The sequence below is a fragment of the Phoenix dactylifera genome, chromosome 7 (genome assembly GCF_051530095.1).
Source record: "Phoenix dactylifera cultivar Ajwa chromosome 7, Ajwa_hap1_PhDact_Kaust_v1.1, whole genome shotgun sequence".
In the NCBI taxonomy this organism is placed as follows: Eukaryota; Viridiplantae; Streptophyta; class Magnoliopsida; order Arecales; family Arecaceae; genus Phoenix; species Phoenix dactylifera.
In genome coordinates, this window is record NC_143196.1 from 4,317,976 (window position 1) to 4,332,714 (window position 14,739).

At 39.7% G+C, this 14,739-nt stretch overlaps 2 protein-coding genes across 3 annotated transcripts; both read left to right on the plus strand.

Annotated features, from left to right (window-relative positions):
* On the plus strand, nt 1–5,505 carry LOC103705243 (uncharacterized). The gene is made up of 2 exons (XM_088701038.2): nt 1–890; nt 5,150–5,505. The coding sequence occupies exons 1-2, from the start codon at nt 330–332 to the stop codon at nt 5,234–5,236; spliced, it is 648 nt and encodes a 215-aa protein (XP_088557164.2). The 5' UTR covers nt 1–329; the 3' UTR covers nt 5,237–5,505.
* Nucleotides 5,506–5,842: 337 nt separating this feature from the next.
* Nucleotides 5,843–8,993, plus strand: LOC103705327 (uncharacterized). Of its 2 annotated transcripts, none has more exons than XM_088701039.2 (6): nt 5,843–7,475; nt 7,560–7,661; nt 7,803–7,868; nt 7,984–8,049; nt 8,168–8,218; nt 8,323–8,993. In XM_088701039.2, the coding sequence occupies exons 1-6, from the start codon at nt 7,086–7,088 to the stop codon at nt 8,491–8,493; spliced, it is 846 nt and encodes a 281-aa protein (XP_088557165.2). In that variant the 5' UTR covers nt 5,843–7,085; the 3' UTR covers nt 8,494–8,993. The 2 variants fall into 2 exon arrangements, with proteins under 2 accessions (XP_088557165.2, XP_089780326.1); XM_089924200.1 differs by having other exon boundaries at nt 7,940–8,049; nt 8,323–8,405.
* The last annotated feature ends 5,746 nt before the right edge of the window (nt 8,994–14,739 follow it).

Consider the following 14,739-nt stretch of genomic DNA (forward strand, 5'->3'; position numbering starts at 1 on the left):
GACCATATCAAAATCTTCATTGAAAGAAATCAAGAAATATCCAAGCAGCAGGAGAAAATATCTTCAAAAAGCTATTGGAGCCAGCGAGATCCCATGAGTGGCAAAACAAAATCCACTTCATCATCTAATCCACAAAATATCTACCTCCCAAACCAGGTCCCCCTTCACCCATTTTAATCCCCCATCCATTCCAGAAGATGACCGGCGCCAAGCTTTACGCGACTAAAAGCCTCGCCAAAACGGCGACCAAATCGTAACCGCCGCGACAAAGTCTCGTTAGACGCGACAAAGTCTCGTTAGCCGCATCATCTCGGTGCCGCCGGCGGGCAATGGAGGAGGACGAGGGGGCGTCGCCGTTCTCTTTCGTCGGCGCCGCCGTCGATGGTGATGGGTGGGAGCCGGTGGGTCCCCCCTTGCCGCCGCCTGCGGCGGAGGAGAACGGCAGGGGTTGGGAAGTGGTCGCCGTCGGTGCCGCCGCCAACGACGACTGCTCCATCTTCCCCCCCAGCCTCCACGAAGGCCTCCACCTCCGACCCGATCTCGACCTCAATCCAACCCTAATACCTCCCCACCACCACGGCGAACCGGTCGGAGGTCTCGGCGAGTCCTCATCTCGGCAGCCGAGGCACGAAGAGGAGGGGGAGGGGGAGGAGACGACGGCGATGCGACGGCGGATGTCGGATTCGGCCAGGCGTTTGCTCGGTTCGGGGTTGGAGGTGATCCATTCGAAGATTTGTCTCTGGAGAGGAGGGGGATTGGATTGTGTGATTGGAGGGGGTGTTTGGTCGGTCGCCGTGCTGGCTGGGTTTGTGGGGGCTTTGCTGTACCTCAGGCGAAGGTATCGGAGAGAGAACGAGCTCCTTCTGCTCCTTGTTCAAGAGAAGGACCAGGTACCATGCTTTGCCTGATTCCATTTCTATCCGTCTTTGATCCAGTAATTATTGGCTGGCTTGTAATTTAGTATTGTCGTTTATGATTCTATTTCAGTATTGATCCCATGTTGTGAATGCAATATCCTTTCATCCCATGTTGTGAATAGATTGGATTTCAGGAAAAAGATTGGATTTTGTGGAGAAATTAAGGAGGAACATGTTGTGGATGGATAATTTTTTTCGTTCTTGGATGACAAAAATTTAGCGATCATTATGTTTAGTGGTTTCCCCGTTTTCTTCTGTTAGATTGTAAGTTAGGCAGTTAAGGAAAATGCTAGTTTCCTTTTACATAGCGAGCGAACAGAGGAATCTTGTAGGTAGGGTCTGGTGAATTCACCTGGATTCCTTATCTTATTATTCCTTTTTCATGATCCTTATTCCCAGCCCACCCCTTGAGGGTCTCCCCAACCAGAATCAGACCCTCGACCTCTTGCCCAAGTGACAAGAGGTGGTACCAACTGAACTAAAGTTCAGTGGTATTTTACAAAGGATGTTACACAAATGTTTTTTTTTAATAACAGAACTTCTTGTAATTTTCTGATGGATTTTCCATCTTGATTATCTCACAAGAAATGAAAGGGGGAGCTCTCCATTTTACGTAAGAGATGATGTCATGATAACATTTAAACCAGAGGATTCTTGTATGTTTATAGAATCATGCTCATGATAAAATATGCTCTAATCCACTTACGATGCACAAAGTATGCCTATTTTTTCTTTGGTGTGTTCTTTGATTTATTTAGCATGTTATCTGTTACAAACCTATTAGAACATCCATACATCAAGTATTCATCTCGAAAATGAAAGAGGAGCTTTTAGCTGATATTATTACACAGATCTTATGCAACCATTACTATCTAATGCACATACTCTACCCATAGCAGCAACCTTCATGTGAAAGGCTTTTCTTTAAGGATTATGTGGTCCATTTCTAGCTATTCTCAAGGAATAATTTCATTGCCAAATCCTCTCAATTTTTTCCAGACAATGCAATATTAATTTTTTCAATTTTGGTCCTGTTTATAAAACTTCCGTGTATTAAAGTGATAAACATTGAAAAATATTGGCATAGATGCATGAGCATGGTTCTTCAAAGTATTTTAAATATTTTTGAAATTATTTTAAAATACTAGGAATTTGACTGATCTGATTAAGAGGTGATCTCTAAGATGGATTGAAATGTTTATAATGTCTGTGCAAACTAGTCCTAAAGTTTGTGTTGAGTGTTAGACACTGACCATTGCAACAATATGCATTCAATCAGCACCATAGGTCCAAGAAAAAAAAAAACTAAACCTACAGTCCTAAAAATTCATTTTAGAAACTCCTGCAATGTCAGTCCCAAATTTTACAAGAAAGCCCACTCAAGTAAAGCAATCATTTGGATGACCCACTCAAAACATGTATGTGCCGCAAGTTCGGAGCCAAGATATTGGAAGACAAATTAACTGTGGATAAAGACAACTTGTTTTGTAAGAGAGAGAAAAAATTGATTAGCTCAAACAAAAAGAGATAAAGCAGGCATTGCCATGGGTCTGGGAGGTGGGGTGGGTGAAGTTGCCATAGAAGAGGAGCATATGGGAGTGCCATGTATGAGTTGTAAGATTGTGTGCTCCTTTTTTTTTTGTTTGGGTGTGGTGCAGGGGGTTGTGGCATGCAGATCTCTCTGAATGAATAACTGTATTTAGCAATCAGTTTTTTTTGTGTGTGTTAGGATCTCTTATATCTGATTGGATTTGTTTTAAAATTTTAAATAATGATCAGTTGACGAATGAGGATGTCTGGGCCATGGGAAACAGTAGTGGCCTGTCCTTTTTGGAAAGCAAAATTGTTTCTGTAGTTTGCTATTCGTGAGGGTTTTTTTTTTCTTCCTAATGTTTGCTACTATGAGCCTTACTTAGACATAACCTTTGACACCTACTCAATTTTTTTCTCTTTTTCTTTTATGCTTTTCTGAAGTTTTCTGGACTTCTGGAAAAGATATGAATTGACTTTGATGAGATAATCCAGTAATATGTTTAGGAGAATCTGCTGTATGATGTACATGGACCTGGTTTCATTCTTATTAGCAAGTCTTTCAATGGATACTTTGGAAATGCAAGAGGGAATAGAGTAAAGGATTCTTGGTAATATTTCCTATTACATGAACGAAGTATTGAAGCATGTGTAAAGGAGGGAAGGGGTTCTTATGGGGATGAAGTGTCTACTGGAACTTCAGGTCTATTCAATTTGTAGATGATGTGATGTTGCTTTATAATGTTTTATAAAATTAATGGGGTATCATGAAATTCTAGGGAAGTGCTAAATTTAATTTTATCAGAAAAATAGTCATGACAACTTTGTGTAATTGAAGCTTTAGGTGGTGAACTAGAATTTAGTCTGGCAATTTTTCTAAAAATTTATGAAACTATTTTTCCTGTGATTGCTGGTACTTTAGGATAAAACTAGCAATGAACATGTGCAATGCATGTTAAAAAATAAACTAATAAAAAAAGAGTTCAAAAAATTGGGTATTTTTGTTTCTTTTTAATTTTAAAAAGAGTCCAATCAATTCCAGATGTGGAAATGGATAGAGATTTTTTTTTAAAAAATAAAATCCATTTGATTTGGGATGTTAGGAGGAACCATGTAGATGAGAAATAGAGGAATAAATAAAGGCGCACGTGGACTAACTACTTAATTTTTTTTTTTTTTTGTAGAGATTGGTGAACAGAGGAAGTGAGGCTATTTAAGTCCCAAAATTGGACAGATAAAATCTAAATGGTATATTCTTTCTCATGTAATAATATGGTATAGATATTGGGTTTTTTATGGTCAATTGGGGATCCACTATAAGAGGAGAGGTTCTAGTAATAAAGTGAGCCCACTCAAGTGAGCACTTACAGGAATGCTAATTTGGATGAAAAATAGAAGCTTGGTACTTGCTTGTGAAGAGAAGAATTTAGGTTTTTAGATATTACTTTATTAGACCAGATATCAAATTTTGCATCTTCTTTTGCATTTCTTCACATATTTAGGTGAAAATGTAAGATCCCATGCAGAAGGATTTAAATAAAGGAAAATGCTTGTCCACGTCCAAGTGAAGATTTAGTTTCTACTATGAGCCTGCCTACCATGCACACCAGAGTTTGAGATGCATGTTTGTCATCAAATGTTAAGCATTACCCGAAAAAAATATTATGGAACCGTCTTTCAACGTCAAAGTCCACTGTATATGGCAGGCAGGTTCACAGTGGTAACTAATGTATCCACTTCACGGTGGACCTAAACTGCACTCGAATGCTGTGGGGGTAGCAGTCAGAGACAAAGGTTTCCTTGGGCCTGTGTGATGATATCATGGCAACTTATTATTTGATCAATGCCTTGTCTATCGTACCAATTCTCACAAATAACACTAATCCCGTCATGCTATGTGGCAGGAAGAATTTTCATATGACTGAGTAGGTCATGACCTAGCGTTGCTCTTAGTTAAATAAGCAGGCTGATTTCTAGTTAGGTAGGCACCTCTTAAGGGTCAACTCGCCATAGTGTTAAATTAGTTGTTTCATTACTTTCTTTTCTTTTCCATTTCCTTCAATTAACTGATAGATCTAACATAATTAAAAAAATGTGAACTGCATTTCTTTATAAATGTTAGGTAGAGATATATTATTTCGATTAAATTTTTTTGAAAAGTAAGGGTGTTTGGCTGGTCTCTAGTTGTACAATGAGGAGAAGATTGCTGTATATGAGGCAAGAATTTGATGGAAATCAATTTCCCTTTCACAACTCTTCTTTGTGAAGATTTTAGCTTGAGGACTAGTATCCTCTGTTGTAGTTTCGACATCTTTTATGTTTACTCCAATCTAGAATTTTCTTTTCATGTTTGAGCCTTTTTCTGGAAGATCTGATCTACAATACATATGCGATCACCTGTGAGTTTACCTTCATCAATGTTTGATGAGGTCAACAAGCAATAAGTCATCTATCCAGGTTGACATGGCTCTATGTTCTAGTCATGGTTCTTTGTGGTGGTTGCTAGGAATTTCTGGAAGAATGCCTTGATTACTGCTGCTTCATGTTGCTAAGCATTTCTGCTTTTTCTCCCCCTGTTTTGTTCTTTGAGGCACAGCATGGCCATTCCTTGTGGCTTGTGGACATCTACACTTGCTTGTGATGCATTTTGCTTTAACAACCTAGCAGTGTCAAAAGACTAATATGATCTTTGTCTTGTGCAGAGGATAAACCAACTGCTGCATCAAATTGCACTAATGAACGAAATTCTAGCCCAACGTCACCGGGTTACCATACTGCGGAGGCTCTGACCTCATCTGTTTGCAATCTTGACAGCAGCTTAGGGCAACCGTAATGCATTTTAATGATCTGATGCTGCACCATTCAGTCTCAATGAGAATATTTGTAATTTACATTCATGACACTTCATGTATTTCATGACACTTCTATGCTTATATATGTTCTTAAAAGAGGGCATATTTATGTTATCACAAAAAAAATCTAGATGCTTTTTTTTTTATGTAAAGCATTTGAAAATAATTATAAGAATTAGAAGCTCTGCCGATATTTTTGAGGACTACTTCCGGAGCTCAAAATGCTTCATGTGTTATGTGGGTTGCTGATGTACCTTGATACAAAGAATGAAACTGTTTTAAGTTGTAGTTGGCTTTGGGACAATATAGTTTTGAGCATTCATGGTGGATCTATTCTAGGTTCAATTGTTTGCAAGTCCGCAGGGCTGCATTTTCTTATGGCCATGCACGAAATTTATAGAACTTGGGGATACAGAATCGATCGTTTCAGACTTGATTGACCTGGACCACATTTGGATGCACCTAGATAAGCAATTCTAGGGCCAATATATTCTACACTGTGTGCGCTACATGGCCATGCACCATGCCAATTACTCTATCTCCTTCTATGGGCCCTATTCATCATGCGCTCGTCCCGATGATTGGCCTATAGCAAGGAGAAGCAGTGATTGGCATGGTGCATGGCGATGTCGGCGCATGCAGTGTAGGGTATAATTTCTCCAATTATAGCATTGTAGCCCTAGTCAAAATTGATTAACCTACTCCCCTGTAAATGACTATGGTCTATTGACAAACAAGTTTGCGTAGGCATTTTCAGGCAACCAACTTAAAATAACTACATGGTACCTCCATGTGGTGCTCCGAAAATACCTGTATCCATACCTCTGAAAATAGCTACACAGTGAAATCTCATGTGATTAATGGGATTCATTTTGGTAGAAGGACCTTCGTCCGCTAAGCTCAAAATACCGCTAAGGTCGAGGCGAGATTCGATCCCATATCAATTAGAACTTGCTCGATAAATCAGCACCTACGCAATTAGATATTCATTAACAGCTATAAGCTGTACACATTTTTATTTGATATCTTTCTTGAGATTTACTGCATGTAATATTCTATCCATGTTGACTACAAATTTTATTCCTGTCATCTAATTTGAATAACCATTTTATGTTTCTTCCTTGATTACCTACATAATTACATACAATTACATAAAAAAAAGATTTAATTATGTAGAGAAAGCACCACTCTGTGGAAAAACACTGGCCTAATCATGTATTGCAGTAAACATAAAATACTAATTATGTGTGTTAAGAATTGAAGCACAGCCAAACCAGGTATCATTAATTCCCCTACGATGCTGTTTCTGTCTCTTGGGAAAGGTCGGGTCTTACATACATTAGATCGTCTCTCATGCAGCATAAGATTTTCTTGCGGTGAGTTCAAAGGATCGAGGGATATTTCTTGTGTTTTCCCCGCTTTTGGTGCGTTAGGCTTTGCTTCAAGACATCAATGAATTGACGGGACAGCAGACACGAAGTAATGGAACCCCCAGGAGCATCCCAAAGCCAACCGCGTCCCCTCGGCCGCATGCAACGCATCGCCACCGTCGATTCGTCCATCAAAGACGAGGCGATGCCATGAGAACGATCAGGAGAACAGACGGAGGACTGGAATCAATCCTGTCTACTTTTTTGGAAGTGAGGGAGCTTTAATTACTTCCACCCTTCTGACCATCAACGTTCTACTCTAACCACGGTTAAGAGAGAGGAGAGCTCTAGGCTGGACCCCTGCTGTGTTCCAACCATCTAAGCTGTTTTCTTTGGCTGTCTCCGGCGATCATAGAATGGAGGCGAGGAGGAATGAGGAGGAGGAGGAAGAGGAGGAGGAGGAAGATTTGGAGCAACTAAAAGGGAAGAGTTTTTTGGAGCTATTGGGAGCAGGGGATGGTGCTCTTCCTAAGATAAAGAAGGATGAGGTAGTCAAACCAAAGGAGGGCTTCGTCCTCTGCCTACCTTATTCTCTCTCATCCATTGGCGCCGCCGCCGCCGCCGCCGCCACTAACTCCTCCTCCTGCTCCTCCTCCACTTGTTCTACAAGTACCCGAATGCTTTGCTTTGGTCGAGCTGAAGAGGACCCCCTTCTAAATGAGCTTGCTTATATAACCTGTGGTTCCTCATTATCCACTCTCTCTTCTCCTTCCACTACCAAATGCACCAAGTCTAAGGGGTCAAGGGTATGCTTCTCTCTCTCTCTCTCTCTCTAGTTTTATTTTTGGTGGGAGGATTATTGGTTAATGGCTGTTGATAAAACTGTGAAGAAAGAAAAGACAGCTAGTGGAGGAAGAGGAAGGAGAGGAACCGCCACCTCGAGCAAGAAGACCAAGACAGTGGCATGTAGGAGTCCTCCGAGCAGGATCAACGTAAGCTCTTCTTAGGGGTCTTCCAATTTCTTTATTTTTCTAATAATACATGTCGTTATTTTTATTGTAAATTTTATATAGAACGTTAATATTGTGTGTTAATTAATTACATGTTGGCTTGTGGTGGAGAGGAATGATCAGGTTAAGAAGGAGAAGCTAGGAGAGCGTATCAGCGCACTACAGCAGCTGGTCTCTCCCTTTGGCAAGGTCTCTCTCTCTTAGTCTCTCTCGCTATCTGTGTGTGCGTATGAGAATATTAGAATCTCACTCATTAGCAGTGCATGTGTCCTTCTGGAACTGTTTGGCTTTGGACTGGAGGCAGTCAGATACGGCCTCTGTTCTTGACGAAGCCGTGGGATATATCAGGTTCCTTCACGACCAAGTTCAGGTGAATTCTCTCTCTCTCTCTCTCTCTCTCTCTCTCTCTGTGAGAGAAAGAGCCCAGCCAATTTTCCAATGGTTTCTTAGAATTACCATGGCAGGCTAATCATACCTGTTTTAATTAGGTGTTGAGCTCCCCGTACCTTCAACGCCTGACAACGTCCAAACGCCAGCTTGTAATGGCAATATCTCTCTCTCTCTCCTTCTTTTTTCTTTTTGTTTAAAGATTAGATTTTGTGCTGCCATTAATCATGTTTAAGAGTTAATAATAAATTTGTAGGAGAATGGTGGGGATGAAGAGGAGTCGAGAGACGACGAACTTAGAAGCCGAGGGCTGTGTCTGGTCCCCGTGTCATGCACGGAGGACGTGGCCGGCAGCAACGGCGCCGATATCTGGTCGCATCCCATGGGGAACAACAAAACCTCCTCCTCCTCCAGCTCCAAGCACTAGGTCTCTTTTATTAACCCCTCTCTCTCTCTCTCTCTCTCTCTCTCTCTCTCGTTGCTCCTCCTCCTCCTCGGGCATTGTTCTGTCTCTGCTTTTTGTTTTGTTTGTTTTGGCTCCATAGCCTCTTGCTTGGGCTGCTGCTTCCTTGTGTCCTTGTTTTGGTCAGATTGAAAGTTCCCAGAGGCAAGAGCTATCCAGGAATAGGAAAAGTGTAGGCCTAGAAATATGTACATTTTGGTGAACTCGGAGACATTATTTACAGACTTCCATGTGTTCATGATAATGTACACAACACTAGCTTTCAGCAGGTGATCGAGACTAAGAGTGCTTAATGGAAGGTTTTAATATCGTCAATTTGTAATATTTAGGAGATTAGCATTGAGCTAGCAATCTTCCGCTCTCATCGATTTTGTAACATGCAACAAACATGCCTCAGTCTTAAGTATTTTATAGAAGGTTGCTGTTATGCAACCTTTCATGAAATGGATAGCTATCGCTCCATCTGATACAGATCTATTTTCCTTTTTTTTTTTTGGTTAATGTAATTTTTACTCGTCTTGCTCGAATCAAAAAAAAAAAAAAAAAACGAGTGTATATAAAGAGGTAGGGAATGTCCCTGGAGGGTGCTTGCATAGAATTACAATCGGGATCTAGATGGAACCAGCGCTGTTTTTAAATAGTTATTATTATAACACAAACAGGAAAACTTGGATTAGCTTAAACAAAAACCAGTATTTGGCTTGAGCCTCCTACTTGCTTGGCAATAAAAGAGGCTGGTATGGTTTAGCTCGCCGGTCTTCCTTCAAGTATTCCGGTAGGAATAGCTAATTTAACTCTATCCAAGTTTTATTCACCGGATGTCGACGGATATTCGACATGTCTGTAGTCAGTGCCGAGCTCAGAGCTGTATGCAGGATGCGGACCGTATCCTCATCGAAAAAGATTCGGCCATGATGATTGGGTGAATCCGGAGTCGGAAATGCAGCGCTGACTCTAGACCGCTACTTCACGACATTCGCATACTCTTGGATGAGTGTGGTCTTTACCGAGCCACACATGTCTATATAGAGGCAAATAGTATTGCTGACTGGGTAGCCTTCTTTGTAGCTTGCCATTCTAGAGGCTTTACCTGAGAAGACTACGTGTCAATGCCTTATTCTTTGTAATATCTTTCTCTTTTTTGATTTTGCTTACTTCACCCACATCCATCATGTGAGCTGCCGTTGTAAAAAATAAAAAAAAAATAAAATAAATAAATTGGAAAGAGAGAGAGAGAGAGAGTATGTCTCCTTGCATTCTTGGTTTGTGTACATTTCCGAGCCTAGTCAAATGGACTCGACTGACTTAAAAGCTCCCTACTAATTTCTTTCCTTCCAAGCGAAGCACCCTAGATCTCCCAAGACTTCTCAAAACGTTTGATCCTCTCCGCAATGGAATTAAGATGCGTCATATCTCTTGCATAAACCTGATTTCTCCGATGCCAAAACCAAACCAACAGCCAATTCCATCAACGCACCGGACCAGGGCGTGCTAATTCCCAGAATGTTTCTAACTGTTACTGGGTTTCTCAAGGATAAAAGAGGGTCCACGTACGCCTTGGTTCCTCGGTGCCTATCAGTCACTTCACAAGAGCTATGAGGCAGGGTTGCAGAGGCGACAGCAGCCTCACTTTCCAAGAAAACAAGATAGTCAAAGTTATCCCGGACACACTAGGCGACACATCAAACCATGACGACGACCTGAAACAGTGTGACCCAACTTCGATCACCACTCGTGAAGGAATACAAAAGCTTTCAGACCTTGTAAGGATGTGGGACATCTCCTATGGCTGTCCAAAAATGATGCGGTCTCCCTAAAAGGTCATCATAAATCTGGAGAGTTCTGTGGTCTTCTGAACTAAGAAAGTAATCCCTATGAACCTAATAAGATGGATCTGGAGAGAAGTTATTCTGAACTAGGTGTAAACCTTTGGATAGGAGAATGTCTTGAACTTATCAAACAAAAACAGTAGCAACGTCCCCTTCAAATGTATAAGGCTCCGGACTACCTGACATATATTTTAAGCTGATGCCTTGGTTGCAGCAACCGGCTGAACTGGATAACTTCTCCCACATACTTCAAGCCAAAACATGCACCAAAAGATATTCTGGACAATGATCGAATGCATAATTCCAGGTCTGGTGTTTCCATTGCAGTTTCAGCGGTTCAACCTCATTTAAACAAGTAATACTTTCAAATTAAAAAAGTAATACTTTCAAAATCCAAGAATGCTGAACCTTGCAGACTCTGCTACTCCAGTTATATCATGTCAAAGATGTTAAGAAGTCTATAGCTAGACATTCCCGACTAATATCCATGTTTATGCGGACTCAGCTATGACAAGAATCAACAGATCAACCTCGCAACGTGAGAATCACCCTAACTAATGGAAACAGCTCAAAAAGACCACAACTTTCTAGGAAAGCAGCACAACAATCTGAGATAATTATCAGTATTGTATCTACTACACTCCAATACAAGTCCTTTAAGGAAAATAGCTGTATCTAGATATGACCCCTGAAAGTTCTCAAACTTTTACTCTATATAACATTGTACGACCTCGTGATGCTTGTAATGGCGTGTTGAGTGAATTATACTGAAGCTTGCTTCCATGATTGCAAAGTTCTTTTTTTTTTTTGGATTTCAATCAAATACACGAGCATTTAATTAGAACGGATGCCATCATCTATTACAAGATGGAAAATTCTAGTTATAGCAGATTTATGAGCACGGGTTCAATCAGAACTTGAAATAGGATAAACAGAGTCAGCTTTATCAGTCATGTTACAATATTCATTCCAATCCAGCCATATCCAATTCATGAACTCACTCTTCAGGTAGCTATGTCAAGACCCTCTCTGCAAAACATATTTTCGCGCTTTGACTTTTTTTTAATTAAGGCGAAGCGCGGGAGAAATACGATTTTTTTTTTTTTTTTTTGGGGGGGGGGGGGTGATTCGAACCCCTCGGATAAAATAAGAACAGCCCCTACATTCAAAGCCCCGATTCGAATAACTGCTGGTCTATGTTGATAACATTATGAAACCAGGAGATGATATCTTGGGAATTTCATCTCTTAAGTCACACCTTCAGAAACAGTTCAGAATGAAAGATCTTGGTGACTTGAGGTACTTTATCGGTATTGAGGTTTTAGAAACCTCTCGTGGGTACATACATCATGAGCCAACAGAAACCCTTGAGTTGATTTGCTCGATTTACCGCCACATACTACTTTGCAGCATCTCCATCTTTCGGTACATCCCGGGAAGGTCTTTCCTATTCAGTATTGTGCTCAGGTACCCGTTTTAGAGTACTTCGTGCCTTGGGTAAGGTTTCATACCCCTTCGAGACCATTCACAAAATATATTGGATTAGATAGAGCCGATGAAGAAAAGAAAAGCAGGTCAGTTTCATCGGGTTATTTCCAGTCTAGTCTAGAGCAACAGTCTCTACAATAAATATAAATAGACCCAAAGTAGGAATAATTCTTTGGTCCTAAGGATAGAGAACAACTACTGTTATGTGCAAGAAGAACTTGAGAACCAAGTCTACCCATTTCATGGACTGCTAGGGTCAGATGTCACTTATTGTATTATGCACAAGTCGAGAATTCAGTTGACGATCCCTAGATAAAGAATAAAAAGAGTTACAGAAGGACACAAGAAATTGAGAAAATTAATAAAAGAAGATGTACATTTAGCTATTAAGGATAAAAAGGAATTAGGTTTTGTAAATTCAGATATAATTTTGATGGAGACTCGACTATGGGAAGTTTCTGCATTTTGCAGAGTTAATTGAGAACTCTAGCTTGTACAGTTTATTTTTCACCGTCATACTTCTTCAATAAATCTTGCTTTTGAGCTAAGGATTCACTCCCTTTAATTTGTACATTCGAATATTTATCATCTTTTCTCCAAATGTAAATTTCTTTTGTGATTGAAGAAGTTCCACTGGAAATCAAATTACAGCCAGATGTAATCATCTTGCAAATACAACCATATTACCAACATGCACAGGAAGCCATCACCTCCTTGCTTTCCTTTACCAGCTTAAACACCTTTTGAGTCAGACTAGTCTTGTCTTTTCGCTGCTTGCTCAAAACTTCAATCCCTGAACAGTTTCACTTATCAGACTACACATGGATTATCTTGGATGAATATAGATTTACTTTTTCAATCAAATATCTGAATTAAACATCAAGCTTCCGTCATCCTCATTTGTGCACATAAAGTCTCCATGGAACCTGATGTTCATCTGTAAAATGATCTGCAAGGAAGATTTCCTTTATGTCGCATATGATGCAATGACTTCACAACCCTTAAGTAGCACATTTCCACTTGATACATTATGCTCATATCCCAGCTAAAAAAATAATCATCTCACTTAAGCCTTAAGTTACACAGTCAAGGCACTAAAACATCAAATCAATACTCCAACAATAATTGCATTCGATATACTTCTCGAAACTAAATGCATAATTCCTATTCAGACTTCAAATCCACACTATTAAAACATCAATGTACATTCTTAAATGATAAACTATTGATCTGATAGTTATCTAAACATATATTGGTGATGTAGTAGCAAGCTTGAGTACACTATTAAAGCTAGCATGTTTCGACTTTACCATCAAACTACTCCCATAGCCAATGCCCTTCATTTGAAAAACTAATAGCCAAAACAATTTCTAAACATCCTTGCTTCGACGTCATAATACAATATAAAAATTAAAACTATTCTTTGTAAGTATGGCATTCATAAATGCGTGCTTTACCGAACATGGTCCTAAGTTATTATGCAAAGTCGGAATATCAGGTCGCTAAAAAAACAAGGGTTCAACTTGGTCAAATAGGCCCCACATATACATCTTTTATTTTAATGTTTGGAGCAAGTTAACAAACCATCTCGATAGGCTCATCTACTACATAGGTGAATGAGGTGCATCCTCTCCGCCATCAACAATATTTATTTCATTCAAGAAGAGATAAAATCCGAAAGAACCATTTAGACCTTTGAACAAGAAACCAAAAATTGCAAGATTCTCACAATCATATACTCATCAAGATACATATTACATCCATTTCCCCAATGTTCCTCGTCAAAAGTTAGAATGGTATTTCAATTATTAATTCCCCAGAAACATAAGGATGTATCACCAAAACATGATATAAAGCAAAACATCAGCCATTCAAAAATTCATTTTAAACGTCCAACATGCAACCTTCTTGGCTTCATTTTCCTCAGACTCATATCCAGGTCTGATGCCAGATCATTGATCGCTCTTTTACTCCATAAAAAACTAAATCTCCACCAACCTCAACCGTTAGTATGAGTAAAAATCCTGATGCAATTACGTGCAAATTTCCTAAAACCTTGATTCTTCAAAATTTCTTTTTCAATGTTACATTAACCTATATTGCACATCTCTTCATGGACAAAAATAAAATCTTTCAGACATGTTAACCATGAAATCCCTCTGGATCTAGGGTATCAAGGTCTTCGCTTAGAAGTTGGTAGGAGCATGCCGATAAAACTGTTCAAAAATCACAATGCCCTCGTGATATGACTCGGAGTAGGAATGTGGATCGTATCATCAAATGACTCCCTAACCCCTACAAAATAATGTCCATATCACAACCCTGTTATTGTTCAATTGCCAAACAGATTGTGACAGAAGTACTATAAACAAACTCTACAACTTTTCACCAAATCAAGTTATCATTTGAGGAGGGTAAGCCTGACACAACAATGATAGGTACGCTAAAACAGAAGCTCAGCATACCAGAAAACATAAAAATCCGAGCCTCATCAATTCAGTTTCACAATAGAGAGAAACGGGGCCAGTTCAATTTACTACAAATAATTAAAAAAAAATATTCTCCAAGCCTGGAAACACTTTTAAGAAGTGACTCGTTCTGTTCACCAACTTCTTACATGACTTCACAACAGCTCACACTGTACCTCTCCTATGGAAATAGTTCCAAACTGTAAACAACTCCCACACCACAATCTGATGAACGCAGAAATAGCATCGCTGCAACAAGTCCAGACTACATTACCTATAGGATAATATGCATCTATGCTGCAGAAAGCTATATCACAAAATGTGCATTTCGAGAAACTAAATCCTCCGAAGTATTTTGAGATTTCTACTGTAATCAGAGAGGTAAAGATACATATAATAAAATCTCTGCATTCCAAGAAACCAAA

What these genes read in the sequence shown, in the direction of transcription:
- LOC103705243 (XM_088701038.2), top strand. Translation starts at nt 330, where the DNA reads ATGGAGGAGGACGAGGGGGCGTCGCCGTTCTCTTTCGTCGGCGCCGCC. An exon ending in TTGTTCAAGAGAAGGACCAG is followed by an intron (nt 891 to 5,149) that starts GTACCATGCTTT and finishes TGTCTTGTGCAG; the next exon opens with AGGATAAACCAACTGCTGCA.
- LOC103705327 (XM_088701039.2), top strand. Translation starts at nt 7,086, where the DNA reads ATGGAGGCGAGGAGGAATGAGGAGGAGGAGGAAGAGGAGGAGGAGGAA. An exon ending in TCCTTCACGACCAAGTTCAG is followed by an intron (nt 8,050 to 8,167) that starts GTGAATTCTCTC and finishes TGTTTTAATTAG; the next exon opens with GTGTTGAGCTCCCCGTACCT. An exon ending in CAACGTCCAAACGCCAGCTT is followed by an intron (nt 8,219 to 8,322) that starts GTAATGGCAATA and finishes ATAAATTTGTAG; the next exon opens with GAGAATGGTGGGGATGAAGA.